The following is a 20,325-nucleotide window of genomic DNA, read 5'->3' as shown; positions in this document are numbered from 1 at the left end:
TGTTTGCTTAGGGAGGTTTGAGCCATTGCTGATGATGGTAGTTGTTGCTCGAACGTTTCTGTCCGCGGACATGATTGTACGTTGGGAGGTAGTGGTAAACAGCTTCGCTGTATAACTGAGCCAGCATGCCTTCATTTTCTTCTTCTTTTATGCATGCTTAATTTTTTTTATCGGTTATATTATCCCTCTCCAATAATAATCGTGACTATTGCCGCCCACTTGCTCTTACTCTGCATTCGGTACTTTCCTCTTAGGAGCTCTGTGTCACGCGGATACGCACGTGCCGTTCGTCGTGCTTTGAAAGATCCGGTAGGCCAGAGATGCCCTTGAGCAATTAAAACCCATCAGTCATCTGGTAGAGCAGCGTCGAGCAAAGGAAATGCACGCTAGGCGACGATAACTGTCATTTTTCTTCGAGTGCGCGCCCCCACTCGAGTCCTATAAATTTCAACCTTATGCTGCTTTACACCGCGGCGAGCTGGGCCGCACCGCCTGAGCACCTGCTCCAGACTCCGTGGCTGCTTCAGGTGCGCCACATCCGCCACATCTTCCTCCCTTGCTATATCAGCGGCAGCAGGCTAGGGGTTAGTATAGAAACATGAATGCTTGTAGTTAGTTTGCTTAGATTACTACAACTACAAATACTACTACTACTACTACTACTACTACTACTACTACTAGTACTACTACTACTACTACTACTACTACTACTACTACTACTACTTAATACCACTGCTAGTAGCATCACCTGCACTTCGCCCCCGTAGGCAGAGGGAACGCTCCAATAGCGGCACATGCTCGAATGATGAACTGACACAGCGCTGTGCAGTGAATATGCGTGCTGTCAGCTGCTATCGTATGCTGTTGTGCCAGCCAAAATCAAATCAAAATAATGTTTATTGTGTACAAAGGTGTTACCTTTGAGTTGAGCATACAAAAGGAGGTCCCATAGCTCAAGGCTGCGAGGGGACCTCCTGTTTTGAAGTGCACAAAGAGAAGTGACTGAGGAACAACAATTACACATTGACAACAACTAGTGAGCAACAACTATTATGCATTATTTACATACAACAAAACATTAGTTGCAAACGAGAGGAGTGTCAACTCAACTTTCCTTAGAAAGAGGAGTAATATTTTCTTAACTTTAACAAAGAATATTCAGTGTTTTAAATCGTCAGGCAAGTTATTCGAATATGCTACAGCTGAAAAATTGCCATAGCATTTCGGGTTTGAGTTTCCCTCGAGTAGCTTTATTCATTGTTAATGCGAACTGCCGTTGCAAAATAAAGTGAAAGGAGGAGTGCATGCACAATTTGCTCGTTGTCCCTGCTGACGTCTTTGTTGACGAGAACGGCTTCGACCTCCGGACATGTCCGAGCCGAATGGGACAAGCAGCCCTTCCGAGATGTCCGTGGCGCAATCGAACACGGGAAATCCTTTCACGCACTGTGCAGCGATCCACCGCAAGACTTCGAAGACCACTCACTTGACGCGGCTAACAGCGCCGACTGTCTTGCTCAAGGTTGTGATTAATACGCCGCAACCATATTGATGCGGCACTTACAGCGTTTTAAAGCAGATTTAATTGCATCATGTGGTTCAAGCCTCCCAGGCGGCCTTACCCGCCAGGAGGAGGTGGTATTGCAGAGACTCAGGGTGGGTGCGGCGCTTACACCATCGGGCACCTATGCCTGGCCACAACACCTCCGTGGACCACTTGTGGATACCCGCCCATATTGCTCAGCCAGAGCGTCTGCGGCTACAATGAAACACCTGTTGCGGACGTGCCCTAGCCTAAACTAGATCCGATGGCGCTACCTGCGAACAGTGGGTCTTCATCCCATGAGAGCACTGCACTATGATTCTTGGCTCTATTAGACCAACCAACGAAAACAGGCCTACATTCATACATTTAATAGTTTATGCTGTTGGGCGTATTTTCGAATTAGATTTAAAAAAAAAATCAGAAGAAAGACGGCGCGACAAGCGCAGTCACAACTCCGAGCTCCCGCCGTCTTGCGCGAGCCGAAGTGGAAGCAAATAATAATAATTTTGAAAAAAAAAAGCTCTTGATATTCGTGTCACGAACCCCAACATAACGCGAGACGCGTTGTGAGGCCGGATATCCTGGCGGTAATTGCGGTAATTTTGCTTCCCTCGACAGTGTCTCCGTTGAAAATCGCTTTGCTGTTTTTAGTCCGAAGCATTCTGGGCGAGTTTAACTTAGTTTTCAGTAACGACTTGCACGCTATGTTTGGGGGCCGAACCCGAAGGGCACTGAGTAAGTGGAACTGAATTTGTACCGCTGTTCAATGAAGCTGTTTGACGCCAGCTTGGGTAACTAGGTAACGTGGGCCGTTGCCGTGGGTACGTGCCGCTGGTTATGTGCCGCTGGGTAAGTGTCATTGGGTATGTACCACTGGGTAGGTGTGGCTCTTGAATGCACCTCTTTGACGCCAACTTGGGTCGCTGGATATTGCAACAACAAACAACACCATGCGCTGCACCCCGCAACAGTGCGCAACACGTCGCAATAGTATTAACTGTTTGCAACATAATAGTTCTACGATTTATGAGATCCATTCTCGACCAAACGGTGAATGCTTCGCATCACGTAGATGTCACCTGGAGTTGAGTCTGCTTAAATTGTTTCTTATGACAGTCTGAATGCTTTTCCAGGTGTGATTCTTATTCTTCTATTCCTAGTTTATTTACTTACTTAACTTTTAAGGTTTCCCTTTATAATACTGGCATTCTTCTTCTTTATTCATTAATTTATTTCGCCATACCGCTTCCTCTGACAGGAGCCACGAAGAAGAAGACGAGGCGGCGTCTCGCGGGCGGGGTTGGTGGCTCGTGTCAAGCTCGCGGGTCGCGCAGCCCGGCACGCACCAGTGTTCCAACGGTCGTCGCGAGGGCTGCCACGCAGGGCCGCCGAGCGTCGGGGGGGAGCCTTCCTCGACCGCGTCTACCCAGAAGAGGGGCAGCCGTCCGGGCCGCCGCCGCGCCCGCCAAGCTTGGTGAGCCGCTCGTTTCGTCCCGTTGCAATGGGTTTTCACTCCGCCATCGCCAGGGTGACAGCGGTGCCCAACTTAGTGCTCAGAATTGTGCCTAAGTGCAAACTGCGGTAGGCTTATCGCCGTCCTCAGGAGGATTGCATGCCGTGGAAAGAGCGCGCCGCGGTCGCTTCAGTGCAACCGATGCCAGTCGCTTTGACGTCAGGCGATTATAAATTGGAAATTCGCTATTCTGCTCGCACTTCGCTATTCGCGCAGGGCTAGGCAGGTATACCGGCCAGCTTTTACCTAGTGCCGCTAGGTTGAACCGACCTGCTTTGTCCTTAATGTGGCTTGGTCCTATGAGATTATTTAGCTCGCAAAAATAAATATAATGCCGGCAAATGGAGGCCTGGGGAGAGCACCTGAGCTTTTGATAAAGCGGGTGGCGCAGTATTCCTTGGGTACCGAAGGTGCGGCAGGCGGATCAAATCTGGAACCAGGATGGTCCGGGTTCTTGCTTTCTGTCGTCCCTATGGTGTTATGGAGGTGCCGCCAGTGTGTACAAAATGACGCCTTAACACTTATAGTATTTGGGGAAATTGTAACTTTCCTCGTGACTTCAGCTGTCTGGCAATATCTGCGAACTGCCGGCAAAATTTATTTCGAGTGACTGCCAGCAGAATAGTCACGCGCTATAATTTGCATGACGCGTGCCCTTTCAAGTGGAGGGCACACTCAGTGGCACTGCCTTCACTTCTTTAATAATTTAATGTAACGAAGAAATGCTTGCGTTAAATCTGCGTAGCATTGTGTAAGACGCACGCAAACCCTTAGCGAAACGATTTGCAGGGTACCACAGTAACGCGTTTGAAATAAAATAAAAATTCGAGTTTTACGTGCCAAAACCCCGATTTGATTAGGAGGCTCGCCGTATAGTGAGGGACCCCGGATTAATTTTGACCGCCTGGGGGTCCTTTCACGCTCACCCAATGCGCGGTACACGGGCGTTTTTGCCTTTCATCCCCATCGTAATGCGGCCGCTGCGGCCGGGATTCGATCCCGCGCCCCAGGGCTATAGTTGCACAACGTCACTGTAGGCGTTACGCTACCACGGCGGCTAAACGCGCTTAAAATAGGCGCACCATAACATATATACCGCTGTATCAAACTCGGCGCCTCATTCAGTACTTTATATTCGGGCAGTGTGTTTTATTCTCGCGCACGATGTCACGAGTTCGATTCCCTTCCGCGGCGGGCACATTCCGATGAAGCTAGAATGCATAAACGCTTGTGTGCCGTGCTTTGGGTGCAGGTCAAAGTGCCTCACTTGGCCAAAATTACCCCGAAAATATAAATACGGCGTCCAAGCAGCAGCTTCGGAACGTTAAGCACTTTTTCTTTTTCAGACGGAATACAAAGCGACACCTGTCGTTCAGGTTAAAATTGTTACGGGTCCATTTTTAAGTGCTTGTCTAAAAGTTAGGACGCCTTACCTCTTCAGCTATCCCAGTGGAAGAAGGAAAATTATTAGTGATCATGCGGGTAAAGCTAGGGAATTCCGTCTAGTAAGAAAGTATGCATTTACGTTTACGTTGCTTCGTGAAATGCATTATTGCGGATTTTTAAGGTACTTTTCTAACGGCTCGTTTTGTACGGCCTGTCCATGAGCTGGCTTCCGGGACGAAGCCTCCGCTGCGATACCGAGATAGATGCGGAAAGCGCACTGGTGGATTACCTCAATACGTGATTAAATGCTATATATGCGTTGGAAAGTAGGTCCCGCATTGATAAGGAGTTCTTACGTTAAACTTTTCTCAAGGCTAAAGTTGTCTAAAGGCAGCCGGCCAATGAAAAATAGCACTTACGAACGAAATATTTTGTGAATTCGGCGCCAAGCTACCGCTCACGCCAGAGTCCCGTTAATGGGAGATTACCGGGCGGCGACAAGATCGGCGACCAAAAGAGCCACTTCATGCCACTCGAAAAGAGCCCTCGTCGCAGAGATCGGTGCGAAATAATGTAGTCGCGTGACAAAAAAAAAAAAAAAAGCTTCGCTTGTCGCAAGGCAATCAAAATGCAGGATTACGATAGAATGGAATGGATAAGGGCGGAAGGGCCGTTCTCGCTTGTAAACATCCGGTCAGCTATTTTGCAAGATATCGCAGGCATGGCCGATCGCATCGTTGATTACAGGTAGATTTGCCGGTACTTTCTGAATATATGATCTGCTTCATGTAAAGAGAAGTCTGCAGAGCAAGTGTATGTGTACATGGACGTTATGTGCATTAAGATAGCTGAATTACGCGAGCGTGCTTTTGCAGTATTGGCATAGAAGTCGAATCGAGCTTTCACCGTGAGTACGCAGCATTTCTTTCGCTGTACTTTCCTCTAGAGAAACGTGGTCATCCAAGCCCTCTGCAAAGCTCATTGGTCTGAGAGTAAGCACGCGGCTTATTCTGTGCAGTGTATAGATAGCTTGCACGGACGTCCTCCTAGCCGCTACGTATAGGAGGACCAGCACGGTGCAAGGCTGCGTCCATTGGCGTCTCGCGCAGTGGTTCTGTGTGATTCTAGCCCAGACGTCAGCAGCGTTCCGACCGCGCCTTTCTGACATCCCTATCCATGTTGGACAACCCTATCCTCCATGTTGGAGAACCAGCACGGTGAAACGCTGCCTCATCGAAGTCACGTGCAAGATATATATATATATATATATATATATATATATATATATATATATATATATATATATATATGCAGGCATGATGCAATGCAACTGGTGAGCGGGACTGACGTCCTGTACTACGTAGTGCATTTTCAACACCGGTAATAGACAGGCACGCAAGCGCTCTCTCTGAAAGCGCGATCAACATGGTATTATTGGCTAACACATCCCCGTACTAGCTAAAGTGTGTTTCCGATGCCCCCTAAAGCTGCACGGAACGAAACCAAACGCGAGTGTAATTCGTGATCTTTATAGAACCTTGTCACCGTACTTGCCCACGTACGCAAAATAATGATTTTGAGAATTGAATCAGTGAAAGGACGAAGCACAGAGGAGAGACGTGGCACACACAACGACTGGACTAACAACTGTGCTTTATAGAAAAAAAAAGCAGCCCAGTAGTGTGTGCCACGTCTCTCCTCTGTCCTTCGTTCTTTGACGGGTTTAATTCTCAGGACTATGTACCAACTGACCAAGCTCGCCACTCTTCTGTAATATGACTGCGTTTGTTGTGCGTGTAGCGTATTTTGTGTTTTTTTATACAAGCATAAGACACATAGTTTTGCACTAACCATGATTTCGGAACAAACCTGCCAGAAGTATCCTGGTGAGCTTCAGTGCAGGTACAGCGCTCATCTCATCAGAGTTGGAAAGCGGGCATGAACGATTCGTAGCATGCGACAAGAGTGCCAATGTGAACGCGCCCTTGTTGCTGTTAGGATGCCGCCTACTCCCGCGATAGAAAGCTTCTCAGTGTGAATGCGCCTTAAGCGGCTCCTGGTTCTCCTATTGAAGTCAGCTGGCTGTCACTTCTTAAATCCACCCGCTGTTGTTGCTTAGTGGCTTTGGTGTTGTCCCGGCCACGGCGACCGCATTCCTGTGGGGGCGAAATGCAAAAACACCCGTGTGCTTAGATTTAAGTGCAGGTTAAAGAATCCCAGGTAGTCAAAATTATACCGGAGTCTCCCACTACGGTGTGCCTCATAATCAGATCGTGGTTTTGGCACGTAAAACCCCTTAACCTAATCTAACTTCTTAAAGCCCACATGTCTTCTCGGTTTATAGTGTTAAGAGGTGCACGGCGCTTGCGACACCGTCCTTCCCGCCGTCATTTGCGAAACTGAGAGAAATTTTGCACTGTCATGCACGAGACCAACGCGGAAACGCCATTCGCTAACTCATAGTGGGGTGAAAGAGAGAAAAGAAAGAGAAGACATGTATATTAACTAGAAAAGTATCCGGTTGGCTACCCTATACTGGGGGAAGGGAAAAGCGGAATATAGAGAATAGTTGTTGATACCTGTCTGGTTGGTGATACCTGATGTCTGGTTGATAGCCGGTTACTTGTTCGCGAAATATAAATTGAAGGAGCAGCAAATTTAGAGCGCTACTTTTTGCCTGCAGAAAGTCACCGTTCCCGTAACCTCCAACATCTTCAAACATGGATCTCAAGCTGGCGGTGTTGTGTGCCATACTCTTCATGGGCTTGGGAGCTTCCGGAGCCTACATTAAAAATCTTGTAACCGAAGGTATGTAGCACCACATGCAATCCGTCTGCAGATTATTCTACTCCCCCCTCTTGTATTCGATTACAGATTCGCCTCCTAAAAGACCCGTTCTGAACGTTGCTACCGGAAACAATACGAAGAAATGCGATTACCTGCAGCTTGCTAAGACTTACACCCGTTGCTCGATGCCTTTTTACGCTGACTTCATAAGCGACTCTCTTCAATCGAACCCATCATCGTGCAGGTACGTATTGCTGCGGATCGGTCTTGTTTTGAGCACACCACATTCGAGCTCGCGGTGCGCATATCGGTTACAAATTTCCTTTCTTTCCAGCCCACTGAACACATTCCAGACGTGCCTGCGAGATGTCCTTGAGAAGACCTATTGTTCAAACGACACAACGCTCTTGACACCTACAATTCAGTTCTTTACAAACAATATATTGAGCACTTATGAACAAGCCTGCAACACTGCCTCGGAAAGAAAAAATCTTCTTCCTGTTGCCAACAGCGCCGACGCTTCAGAAAAGAAAAACTTGAGTAATGATGTAAACTCAACTGTAAGTCACGATGATGCTTCTTTCAGTAAGAGCCTGGTTGAAGAAAGTGGCCGGAAGAGCACTACAGCTACTAGTGAAGCAAACGATAGTAACCACCAAACGCAGACGCTCCCCTCAGCCGAACCAAACAAGAAAGCATTCATTGAAGAAAAGCCAGCCTCGGACAATAATTCGAATGCATTTTCAAACGATATGGCAGGAGTGACTAACGCAGACAAAGCTTGGAGGCCAGTCAATCAATCTTCCGATGCCGACGACCGAAAGAGGATGTCTATTGACGATCCCTGCGAGCCTAAACTCAATACTGGCTACAAGTTCCCTCCGACGTGCGCAAACCGATCATTGCTTCGACGGATGTTCACATGCGGAGTTTCCATGCATGAATTTATATTGCACGACCAACACCCTTGCAAGTGAGTAGCAAACTTACTTTACTCCCGGCATCTCATTTCTAAACAAATAACAATTCCTGTTATTTTTTTCCCTAGGTGCTTTATGAACTATCGTGAATGCATTATGAAAGCAAGGAAAGAACTTAACTGCGATGGTGGCAATGATAAGGATGACCCCATTCTTGTCACAGTGAAGTTAATCGAGAGCTTGATGCTCAGCTGGTACCAAAACCCATGCGCCACTTACGAACAAAATCACAAAGGTAACTAAAAACCGCCGCTAAGGGTCAGATATACAGTTTCCTTATTTCTTTCAGCACGAGCCAGCCTTGTAGGCAGTACTGAGCGCATTTGTGATGCGACGAAGGGCTCGATTGCGTCGGTCGTATGCTACGCAACTTACTTAGCCATGACCGAACTGAAGACGCCGGCACCCTGGACAAACCATAACGACGCTTGCAGGTAGATATCTGAATTTCGAGGCACATACAACAAAGCTTAAGCACGCACGTTTCTTTTACAGCGCTGTCATCGACGTCAATAGATGCCTGGCCGCTGCGGAACACAAAAGCAACTGCACCAACCTTGAATTTACGAGTCATTCAAGGAAGTTCCTTAGGGTTATCACGTCTGGCAAGGATTTACAATGCCCAGGGGAGAATGGTAATTCCAGCCGTATTTAATGGGCTAACCACAGACACTGAAAGTATACGTTCTTTCAGCTTTGCCGAATGTACAAGCATTAGCCGCATACGTGAAGCCCGGATGCCAGCGCAGCAAAGCACTCAAGAGAGCTCTTCGATGTTCAGTAAGCTTCCAAGACCTGGCTGACACGGAGCACGAGTTCACTCCTTCGCAGCCTGTACCATGCGGGTGAGTGGAAGCCGTAATGTCACTAACAAAATTCCACACGCAGTAAGTATGGTGTTTATTGTTGCAGACACGTTTCACGGCTCCACACGTGTCTTGAAGACTCGGTTGAAGGCACCGGCTGTTATGGGGACATCAACGTTCACTCTGAAATCAAGCTGTACAAGAAAGTGCTTGAAGACGCCTACGATGTCCGGTGCCTCGTGGAAGAGCAGCCAGAGGCAGACTTTCGTGCAAAGAACAAGCAACACATGCTGAGGCCTCATGCTAAAAATGTAAGCACTACATTCTAGTAAAAGGGGTGACCTCTTACTATTCAAACCATTACAGATATACAATCAAGTGTCCGGCTCCAGTGGGCTCCGAAGCTGGCGGATTGATCTGGGTCTTTACGATAAGAACACCGAGAACGTGGGCTACTACTACGACGACTCAGCGGAAGGACGCAAGGCCGTTTTCGCTGGTCCCAGGATCATAGCGATGCACCCCGACGACTCGGAGTATAGCGACTATGACCGTTCGGACACCCTTTACCAGAAGGCGCGCGACTCCAACGCCCCGAATGGTTGGCGGCCACTGGCGATGCGCCTCGAAGAACACGCTTCCACGACGTCCAAGGTCGCGGACGCAGCGGCGGTCGACATCTCATCGAATGACACTACCCCACAGACCCTGTTGCAGTTCTTCAAACCAGAAAACAACGTAGAAACTGTGCCGAGGGCGCGCTCCGCAGAGCTCCAGAAGGTCGAGCAGATTGCCAAGAAGGCTCGTGGAAAGAAGGCCACTGGAGAAGATGACTACTTCTTCGGGAACGACTACGTCGAAAATTCGGAGCTTGCAATGTTCCCCAACGGGCTCGATATGTTCCGTCACTTCAGAGGAGGCGCACTGGCCAAGATGGAGAACGTCGTATCTGTTAACAAGTCTGAGCTGGGCGCCAATGGTAAGAGGAAGTAAATTAAATTGCAGGAGATAATAGCCTTTTGTTGCGTTACAGAGTGCCCGGCCGAAAAGGTCAAGCTGGCGCTCGGTCTCTGCAATGCGACCTTGAGGGGGCTTCTACTCCGTTGGCCAAACGTCAGCGATGTGGGTCTGCCCCTGGACGGCAGCAGCGCAGGAGTTAAGCAGTTCTGCAGGTACTGACCAAGTGCATTCAGTCGTTCCAAGGAACAGCAGCTCCAAAAGCAAATAATTTATATAGCGTATGATACAATTTTATAGCGTGGTCTTATTAGCTGATATGTCTCATAATTAGCTAGCACACACGATTAAGACCTCTGCGGAAGTACAATAGCCATAGAATCACGCTCGACTATGATATGATGGATGATATATCGACCAAATATCCTTTATCCGTGAGGCACAGCGTGTGCATAGTAAAATACTTGAGCGCCTTTCGGGCAGTTTAATTGCAGGAGCGTTAAAGCATATTTAATTGAATCTAGTGATTTCTGCTACTTCTGTTATCTCGAGTGTTGCTATTACTTGATATAACTTTAAAATTCAATATAACGCTTCACAACTGCAGTCCGTTATAGAGCGCACTAAGTTAAGGTAGAGATTGAATAGACAATTATAGAATAGCGTTTTCAACCAACTGCAGTCCGTTATAGAGCGCACTAAGTTAAGGTAGAGATTGAATAGACAATTATAGAATAGCGTTTTCAACCAAACGTAAACACATTACGTGCGTAAACAGCGCTGTCATCACTGCGCATGCTCCGAACATTATTGGATTTCTGTGGTTTACGTGCGCTATGATAACGTATGTTATTTAGCGAGCTTAATGTTCGTAATGTTTACGCATGCTAAAAAATTGTATTGTCCAACATGGCGGCACCTATGGCTCCCGGTTCAGCGTGAATTCTCGTCATGGCTACGCTCTCTCTCATTGATCACCATTAACTATTGAAATGACCTTCTCTAAAATCAACTGAAACTTTAGTTATGAGGGCGTATAGCGCGTTCAATGTTTTGAGATCGTTCGGCATTCCGGCGTCTGTATGCCTAAACGAGACGCGCCCACATAGCAACAGAATGGTTGCTAATGGATTGCCTTGGCTTGGATACGTTCGGTACAAGGCACCAGGAGCTCTGTCTTCTAACATCCTTCTTGCGTTTGCGTTCCCGCACGTTAAACTGTCTTGGAGGGACGCGCACCGTAACGTCCTGCAAAGGTGCTTGCGTTTCACGCACATAAGGCGACAAACGCTATTCTAAAACTGTCTAATGTTAGAAAAAAAGTTAGACGGACAGACACGGACACAAGAGGGAAACGGACAACCTAAACTTCTACTATCAGCTGTAAGGTCGTACAGTGGCGGAAAGCAAGGTAGACACAAAACTTATCTGCGTATATTCAGGAATGGTATTGTCACCCATCAAAGTTATCTGCGCAAGCAAAGGAGAGGAAGCGCCAACCGTTAATCAGGGACACGCGTGGGCCTACAGGAATCGTAACTGCTTAGGCATGATAAAACATAACTTCTTGATATAAACATCGCTATATAAACATAAGCATGATATGAATATAACTGTTTAGGTATGCTGGCTAGCGCACGCGCTTCCGCTATTACTTATATGCCAAGCCACGACACTAAGATGCGCTTCTTCGTTCTTATGTCCGAATAAAACTATACTGTCATGAAATTTTGGAGCCCATTCACCATCGCGACGGTGCAAAGACAGGTTAGACGTAGTTCCCTTGGTTAACGACCTATTATGGTCAATTAAACTGATTGATACAAAAAAATGTCTGCCCTACATAAGTGACCGCAGCCACAACGAACATTATATACTACGCCCATATGACATTCTGTGCGAACTTGTTGGTGTTTTTACATAACAACTATGGGGCCCTCCTTTGCCATTCACCTCTTCTTTCTTGCTCTTCTCGGCGGCGCTTAACTTCACTAACTTATTGGAAGCCGTAAAAACGATAACTTTGTATCTGCTTGCTCCCTAAGTCTGTGCGACAAGGAATGGATGTAGGGGATACCCGCGACTCTGTTATTATGCTCATTGCTTTCTCCAACCATGTGCGAACTGAAAGAAGTAACTTTGCAAGTGTTCCAAAATAGTGGCTACGCAGCGGTGGTCAATAAGCTTTGTCTCTACCTGCCACTGTGCGACTTCCTTTTTCTGTCCGTGTCTGCACGCCTTTTATAACATGCACTAAGATACCCTGCGTTACCAATTTAAACATTATTGCAGCGTCAAGTTTGTGTTTCGTATCACAAGTGGTGCAACTGCGGACCACTGTCAATATTCTAAAGGCATAGCTAAAGACAGTAATCGAACAACGCACAATATAATAAAAGCAACATAAATGACTAACTCTAATAAAAAACAAGTAAGCGCTCCGTCGTTCAATTTCCATTTCAAACATTTATTTTTAATTTAGTAACTTAACTGCAGACACCTTTAGCAACGGCCAGTATTGTGAAGCTCGGGAGAAAAAGAAACTCCGGTCCATATGTTTAAAAAGTACATTTTCGCCATTCGTTACTTCCATGCATAGTCAAGCACGATGACTACGTTACCACCACTGCACTTTTGCAGTGTACCCAGTAATAACGTTTGCCAGAAGTAGTAGCGCTTCGTCTATTTTTCGTGTTGAAATCCTCATGCATATATGTGAACTAGCTGGCTATAATATATCCCCAACTTGCACAGTCATTCACCTTATTAGCTTACCCGTGGTTATAATCGGCATTAAGACATCTGCGGGTGCTACTGCTGTTACGGATTTATATCTCCCCTTGACTTCTGCACCTATGTGCACTTATGTTTTGACAGGGCCACTCGATCAAAACCTTGTGTGCCTTTATATCAAGCGCTCGTGTTTTGGACATCGAACTGCCATACATTGATCTAGGTTTGACAGCTAATGCAAGTGTTTCAAAAAAATTAGTGCTTGTCTGCGCTGTTATCTGTGAAATACTTGTGTTCCAATGCAGAAAACTAAATATAAAAGTTGTCCGCTTTTAACAATGTTCAGTCGCTCAATGAGATTCGTGCTTCGGATACACAGAAAGCATTGACACGTTGCGCCGTTTTGAAGACAGCTGATTCGCTTCGGGTTCCAAACTGACGCGAGGGGAAGCGCCCGCGAAATCTGCCAGAAACCTAAGAAATTTATCTCCTACAGAATACGAAAACATCACCCTATGCGAAATGCAAAAGTACCACCTTATTCTAAGCGTGAAAGAAACATGCTTAGGTAAAGGAGAAACCGGATTAGCCCTAAATCCTTAATCACGACATCCTTCAGTAACGTAAAAAGACCTCGGGGTAGGCTCTGTGAACAGACTAATGTTGGCACCACTGACATAGGTCTCCACTGAACCTGAAGGCATCAATGGACTAGGCGTTCTAGCATGCCAAGCAGTTCTATCTCATCATTCTCTGCTCCCATGGCGGCCGATGGTACACAAGCCTGATACAACGATTCACGATTTTTTCAGCGACCTGAACTCCTACAGGGGGTGCCTGGCCGCGGTCCTGAAGGCTTACAACTGCAGCCACATGCAGGCAATCAACGGAGTCTTTGAGGCATACAGAAAGAAGATGCGGCTTCCTTACTGCGCCTCCTCCGGTAGCTGGACCCGCGCAGCAGTGTCCACTTTATTTGTTGGCCTGCTGGCGAACGTTGTGAAGCAATACATTTAATCATAAGGACCAAGAAGGCCGATTAAATTTCACATTTTTCGAGCTATTAGACTGTGTCCACTTTTTCGATAATGACGGGAATGCGTTTCTGCTTACCCTTATAATACTGTAATTTTATACTTTATAAATCCATAACGTATTTAGTCTGGGACTTATCGTGGTGGCTCGGCAACTGGGGCGTTTTTTGTGAAGCCCCGCATGCCTACAAAGGGCGGCATATGTAACGAAGCTAACTCCTTCCGGTGGTAATCGAGCTATCCACCACGGCGTCGCTCGTAGTCCACGGTGCAGTTTCGCGCACATCCCACCCCACATTTTTAATTCAGTCGTGGTTGTAAAGTCTGCGGCAAGCGAAGTTCATTGAAAGAAAAAAAAAAAAGCTAAACGCTCATTTTTGAATCTACGTGAAGGGAAGCTTTCGTGACGCGGTTAATATACACTATAAATTTGCTCCTTTCGTTCGACGTAAAGGAAACTTGGCGCTAGCGCGCATGTACTCTCGCGCACCCGAGCTGCGCAATGTGACGCGTGGCGATTATCTCGCAAAAGCTATTGGGCGTTGGAACGATAGAGGTATATGCGTGTGGTTGTGTCTTATATAATGACCAGAGCATCGGGATGCTGTGCTGGGGGACCCGAGGTATGAGCTATTCGGCAAGATAGCAGCACCCAGCAAACGTAAAAAAACAAACAAAAAGACAAAGCCAGGAAAGGTTCGCAAGGAAAGCTTCGCTTCAAAAAGTTGGAGCAAGCCGACCGCACCAACCCGAAGGCCCGAACGTAATAAACGGGACATTGCATGAATGCTCTGGCGCCCATAGTGCGAGAAGTCGACGCAGAATGTGTATTTATATACGTTTCTCAACCCTCCAGCCCCCGCGATGCTGTTACCCTGCGAAATGGTCAGTGCCGTGCCATTAGTGGGCGATGAGTCAGTTCATTGTCAGAATTATGGCAGTTCGACAAGCGAGCCTAGTTAAGCGGAGCTATAAAACCACGTTGGGTATGGATCTATATTTACCAACGCGACAAAACTGTTGTTCGAGTTAAACGTTGCTTGTGATTTTTCTCCTAAAATCTTGAAAAGTTCCGGCAAAATGTCTCGGAATTTGAAATAATTTTGTTAAAAGTGCAAACGGCGTATCTTCAGTTATTTCCGACGCTAGTATACTATAATTCTTGTTTACACTCGGCCTGAACCGCTGAACTTTCATCATAGCCTCAGGCGAACGCGATGGCATACGCAGTGATTTCCATGCGCGTTGGGAGCGTGAACTGGGTTGGTTAGTTGGTGCCTGGTACTGTGGATCAACCTACTCTACGGCGAATAGGCCATGAATCGGGCGGTTTAGTAGGGAAAAAGACTCTCATTAAAAAAAAGAGAAACTCTCATTAAAGCAATAGCTGTATTCGTTATAGAATGATCTTGTTAATCAGGAGTTCAACTCTCCGAACTCTGTTAATATGAATTTTATGGAGAAGAGGTGAATACACGAACAAAGACATCGCCCCGACTTCCTTCTTCGTCCCCGTGTTCCCTTGTGCTCGCCCTGAATAGTGTTCATGCAAGCTATAGTAATGAGCTAACCGGCATTTACGCTTTGACAGGCAGGAAATGACGCACACAAAGCGTACCATACTCCTATAGCATACACGGTCACGCGCTTCAAAAACTAATCACCGTGTCCCTTTGAGGCCGGTGTCTCAGCAGGAAGGCTAAAAACACATTCGTAGCGCAGGACACGCACTGCTCCATGGTCGAAGTGCGTGTCGGCGCTCGAGGCGTGAACCTTGACGTACACATTAAGTGCAGCTATTAGGGCTGTTCTGCATAACGTAAAGCGGCTGCAAGTCAACAAGGGGCAGTTTGCCGGCGGAAGCTGCAAACAGGAACCTTCCCCGCAAAATCTAAACATACTAAGCAAAATGTTCCCAAACCAATACACGGACATATGCCCATGGTGTGGCGCAAAACGCACCCTTTATCATATCACGTGGGAATGCAGCAAAAACAAAACATTCCACAATGTAGAAAATCTGAGTGCGAAGCAGTGGGAGAGTGTGCTCTCCAGCGGCAACCCATGCCTCAAACGGGGGCTTGTACACCATCCCCGACGAGCAGCCACGCTCGGTAGTGCCCTGGAATAGGGGCGTCAACCCTGCAAGACGGGAGTCACCATCGACAAGAAGAAAATGGAAGCACTCGGTCTGACCGCTGAATGACTCTGTAAATTAGAGCAATAAAGTGTATCCTATCTTATCCTAAGTCAAATTAAGTGATAACATTATTAAATATACATTTTTAATTTTCATCATGCGCACTTCCATCACTGCGACCTCCCTTTCCCGCCTTGTTTTTATCATCATCCATAGTGAGTACGCGCAAACCACAGAAAAAACAGACGTATAGGACAGTGGACTTAGGCGCATATACTTGTATAGGCGCGTGTATGCACGGACATTTGTAAACGTAAAATTTCACGGGTATAACCAAATCGCCTTAAGGCCCTTCTTCCTATAAGGCACATTGCAATTTAGCGATATAGAATTGCAGACAAATCGAAAGAAATAAAAAATATTACACATTAGAAGACAATACTTTAAGTCTAATATATAGCACATACAAGCAAATGGCGAGCGACACATTTTGAACAAAAATGTCGCAAACTACTTCCGAACGTACAACAAAATGCCTTATTTCCTTGCAGCACAATGTCTAGAAATGAACTATAAAAATGAAAATATTATGAGCACGCAGCGCGATCACCATGTACACAAGTGAAAGTACTTCGCAGCCGAATAACATTTATCATAAAGGATCAACAAAGTAAAGAAAGGAACCCTATAAATATTGTCGCTGCTCCAGTGACTTAACTAATTTTGTGCTCACGGCACGATTGCTTTTGTAAGCGAAACAGGTTGCCAGCTTAATTGCGCACGGTAACTGGAATTGCGAACGGTAACTGGACCAACAAACTCGGTTATCGGCGTCGATCTCGCTCACGACAGTCGCCGCCAGCCCCGCAAGCTCTGACCATGTCTGAGGGTCACAGCATACAGCCACACGCGCGGCCTCACAAACTTCGCGCTCCCAGTGTATAGCCTCGAGGTTCTCCCCGCTTGCCTTGCAAAGTTCCTCCAACTATGCCCTGGAGGCACAGAGAAGCCTGTCGCGACGCGGTGCCCTAAGACTGAGCGGCGGATATACTTGGCGTTGTCGACAGCGTTCTGGGTGTGTACGTCTGGCGTGCGAGTGTGTGCAGAGGGGAGGGAGAAAGGTGCTGTGGGCCTCGAGGATGCAGCGTACAGTCGCACGGCCGACAATGGGAACAGCAGCCGCGCAGTCCCATGCTGGGTTTTTCCCTCTTTATTTTTTTGAGTGGCACGAACATCGAGTGACACTCTTGTTTCTTGCGCAGCCCTTCCGGTTCACCTCATGAGACGACCGGGAAAGAAATTCGAAATAAATCAGAAACAAATAGAAAAAAAAACAGTACAGTACAAATTCATGGGTTACATTAGAGATATGATATCGGAGCATAAGTTTAGTGACAAGTTGAGTTACTGAAGTGTCTGAAATAATTAGAATTAATTAGAAATCACTGATTACCGCACATCAAAGCACAGAATCGTAGACTTTAGAGACCCGCCACGTGAGCACGACTTCGGCGAAATTCCTGGAAACCCGGAAGTAGAAAGCGGAAGTAATGACGTCACTAATAACTTACACGCAAGAAGGTGACATGATATTCAACCGGTTAATTAATGAAAAACAGTTGCCTCCGAATTCGGTTCGTGCGTTACGTTCGGCTAAAGTTAACCTAGAGAACACCAACGCCGAGGTGCGAGTGCCCCTGAGAGACACCAAAGTCAAAGATTGGTGTCACCTACCATTTCTTCTATCGGGCGATGTAACCCGTACGCGCCGCTGGGTTGAATTTATCGTGTCGCCGCCATCAGCACGTCTTTAGTGATGGTTTGCTGAAAAGAATACGCTACTGTAAAGAAACCGAGGTAGCCCGATTTGAATGAGTGCAGATGTTTATCGCTATTATGTGTAGTTTACAACTGAACTGCTCTAACAAGGTAAATATTTTAGCGTGTATATTAAATACACGTAGAGTTAACATACGAGAATCCCTGCGTCCACATGGACGATGTTAGCATCTTGGACTATCTCGAAATGTCACTCTACTCGATCGATGGGGCGACTGACGTTATCATCTTGTGGAATAGGTTTAGCAATACGGTGATCTACTGGCTGGGAAAGTTTGTGCCAAAACGAATCAAGGCAGTAAAGAAGGGCAATCCTTGGAATAACCGCAATATAATACAGCTTAAACGAAGAATAAGACGCAGAAGTAGGAATAAAGACAGGAACAAAATGGAGATTTCGCAGCTTTCCCAAACCCTTAAGCACATGCTCTTAACGGCAAAGGAACACTTTTACTCACAGAGTTACCCAATTTCATGAGAGATTCACCACAGCGTTTTTGGCGTCATCTTGCCCCGTCGCACGAACAAATACAACATGTCTGTATTGATGGCAACATAATTAACGACTGTGCACAAATTGCTGAAAAAATATAATGAATCTTTTCATTCTGTGTTCGCTCCACCGGAGCCATCTTCCACTGACCTTGATGAGAATCGCACCGAGGGTATGTTGCCTATGCCAGACATCATTTTCTCTGAAGAGGGGATATATGCACTACTCCTTAACATAGACACAAAAAAATCAGCCGGTCCTGATGGCATCCCAAGTGAATTTTTAAAACGATATGCGGAATGGATATCTAAGTATCTCTGTATCATTTTTAAGGCGTCCCTAGAGCAGCACAAACTGCCATCTGACTGGCTGACAGCTTGAGTTGTCCCCATCTATAAATCCGGCAACAGACATAGCATCGAAAATTATAGGCCCATTTCAATTACCTCTACATGCTGCAAGATCATGGAGCATGTAATATCAAAAAGCTTGTTCAATTACTTGGAAAAGGCTAATATCCTTCTTCCTAACCAACATGGTTTAAGCAAAAATTGTCAACGGTTACCCAACTCACCGAAACCATACACGATTTTTCAAGCGTACTTAACGAGAAAGGTCAGTTAGATGCTATTTGCCTCGATTTCTCAAAAGCGTTCGACCGTGTTCCACACCCAGAACTTCTTGATAAACTGCTTAGTCCTGGCGTTAACATTAACATTGTCAAATGGATTCAAGCATATTTAGTAAGAACACAGTTTGTGGAAGTGAATGGTGCGACATCCATAGTGTTGCCTGTAACCTCAGGAGTCCCTCGAGGGACTCCTGAGGATACAGGGCCCAGCACGATCAGGGATCGGTGCTGGGCCCTGTACTTTTTCTCAGTTATATAAATGACATTGCAGACCAGATTAACCCCATTATCAAAGTTCGACTTTTTGCGGACGACTGCTTAATGTATACCGCAGTATCCAGCCGCAATGACCAGATCGCCCTAAATTCCACTTTAAAAATAATTAGTGACTGGTGTAATAAGTGGAAAATGAAAATAAACTACAGCAAGACTAAGTATATAAGGGTAACCAAGAAGATAAAAAATATACACTCCTTCAATTATGAGATAGATGGTAAGGTCATAGGCCGCGAAAATCACATTAAGTACCTCGGAATTACCATATGGAGTGACCTCAACTGGAAAGCACACATAAATAACATATGCTCATCAGCTGAATAAAAGCTCTGGTACTTGAGGCGAAAGCTAAAACTTGGTCCTCAACAAACTAAATTTGCTGCATATTTAACGCTTGTTCGTCCCACATTAGAGTACGCGAGCGTCGTGTGGGATCCGTTTAAAAAAACCTGGTAGATAGAATTGAAAAACTTCAAAGAAGAGCGGCTCTTGTCAAAATATCGTTCAACCGACTCCGAAACTGAAATGCTCAGGAAGCTCAACCTACCTCCACTTTCAGAACGCAGAAGGATAGCTAGACTAAAATTTCTTTATTTGATTCGCCATAACTGGTTTAACCTTAATACACAGCAGTACATAAAACGGTGTCTGTCTCGAATACTACGAAGCAGCAACCTAGAGCAAATTCAACCCATTTCAGCACGAATAGATGCACATAAGTACTCGTTTTACCCCAGAACAATAGAGGAATGGAACGCGCTACCACGTGAATTACTAACAGCAGACAATCTAAATAAATTTGAAACAACACTAACAAAATTATTTACTTCGGCTAGAAGTACATAGCTGCTACTTTAATAATGGTACTTTGTCTTACTTATGTTGCTGGTTGTAACACACATGATTAATCCAGCGGCTGTGGTGCATCTAATATCACCCTATTGTAATTTGTTTTTGCTGCTTCTTGTTTTGCATTGTGCCTTTCCCTGTGTATATGCCTTATTTGGTCATTTCTATAGACGGCGGCAGCGCTGCTATCTTGTTTCGTTTGTCTTGTAACCACCCTGTGACGGCCTTCGGCCAACAGTATTGTTCAATGAAATAAATAAAAAAAACTGAACAGAGCTGAGTCCGTTACTTGGAGGCGTCTACAAACAGAAACTTATACGAGTGCCGTGCAATTAAAAACTTTCTACCCCGATAT

The 20,325-nt window shown here is 46.1% G+C and overlaps 1 protein-coding gene across 1 annotated transcript; it reads left to right on the top strand.

The window, feature by feature from the left end:
* The first annotated feature begins 2,852 nt into the window (after positions 1–2,852).
* On the top strand, positions 2,853–13,771 carry LOC126545340 (uncharacterized). The gene is made up of 12 exons (XM_050193153.3): positions 2,853–3,020; positions 7,129–7,253; positions 7,320–7,476; positions 7,567–8,205; positions 8,281–8,447; positions 8,502–8,646; positions 8,708–8,847; positions 8,907–9,057; positions 9,125–9,329; positions 9,385–9,997; positions 10,052–10,190; positions 13,521–13,771. The coding sequence occupies exons 2-12, from the start codon at positions 7,166–7,168 to the stop codon at positions 13,723–13,725; spliced, it is 2,649 nt and encodes an 882-aa protein (XP_050049110.1). The 5' UTR covers positions 2,853–3,020; positions 7,129–7,165; the 3' UTR covers positions 13,726–13,771.
* The last annotated feature ends 6,554 nt before the right edge of the window (positions 13,772–20,325 follow it).

Source organism: Dermacentor andersoni, chromosome 1 (genome assembly GCF_023375885.2).
Source record: "Dermacentor andersoni chromosome 1, qqDerAnde1_hic_scaffold, whole genome shotgun sequence".
NCBI classification, from domain to species: Eukaryota; Metazoa; Arthropoda; class Arachnida; order Ixodida; family Ixodidae; genus Dermacentor; species Dermacentor andersoni.
The sequence above is the reverse complement of the archived record's forward strand: the minus strand, read 5'-3'. Positions and strand labels throughout refer to the sequence as shown.

Excerpts from the sequence above, each read along its gene's own strand:
- LOC126545340 (XM_050193153.3), top strand. The coding sequence starts at position 7,166 with ATGGATCTCAAGCTGGCGGTGTTGTGTGCCATACTCTTCATGGGCTTG. Across the intron at positions 7,477-7,566 it reads TCGAACCCATCATCGTGCAG|CCCACTGAACACATTCCAGA; the intron begins GTACGTATTGCT and ends CTTTCTTTCCAG. Across the intron at positions 10,191-13,520 it reads GGAGTTAAGCAGTTCTGCAG|CGACCTGAACTCCTACAGGG; the intron begins GTACTGACCAAG and ends CGATTTTTTCAG.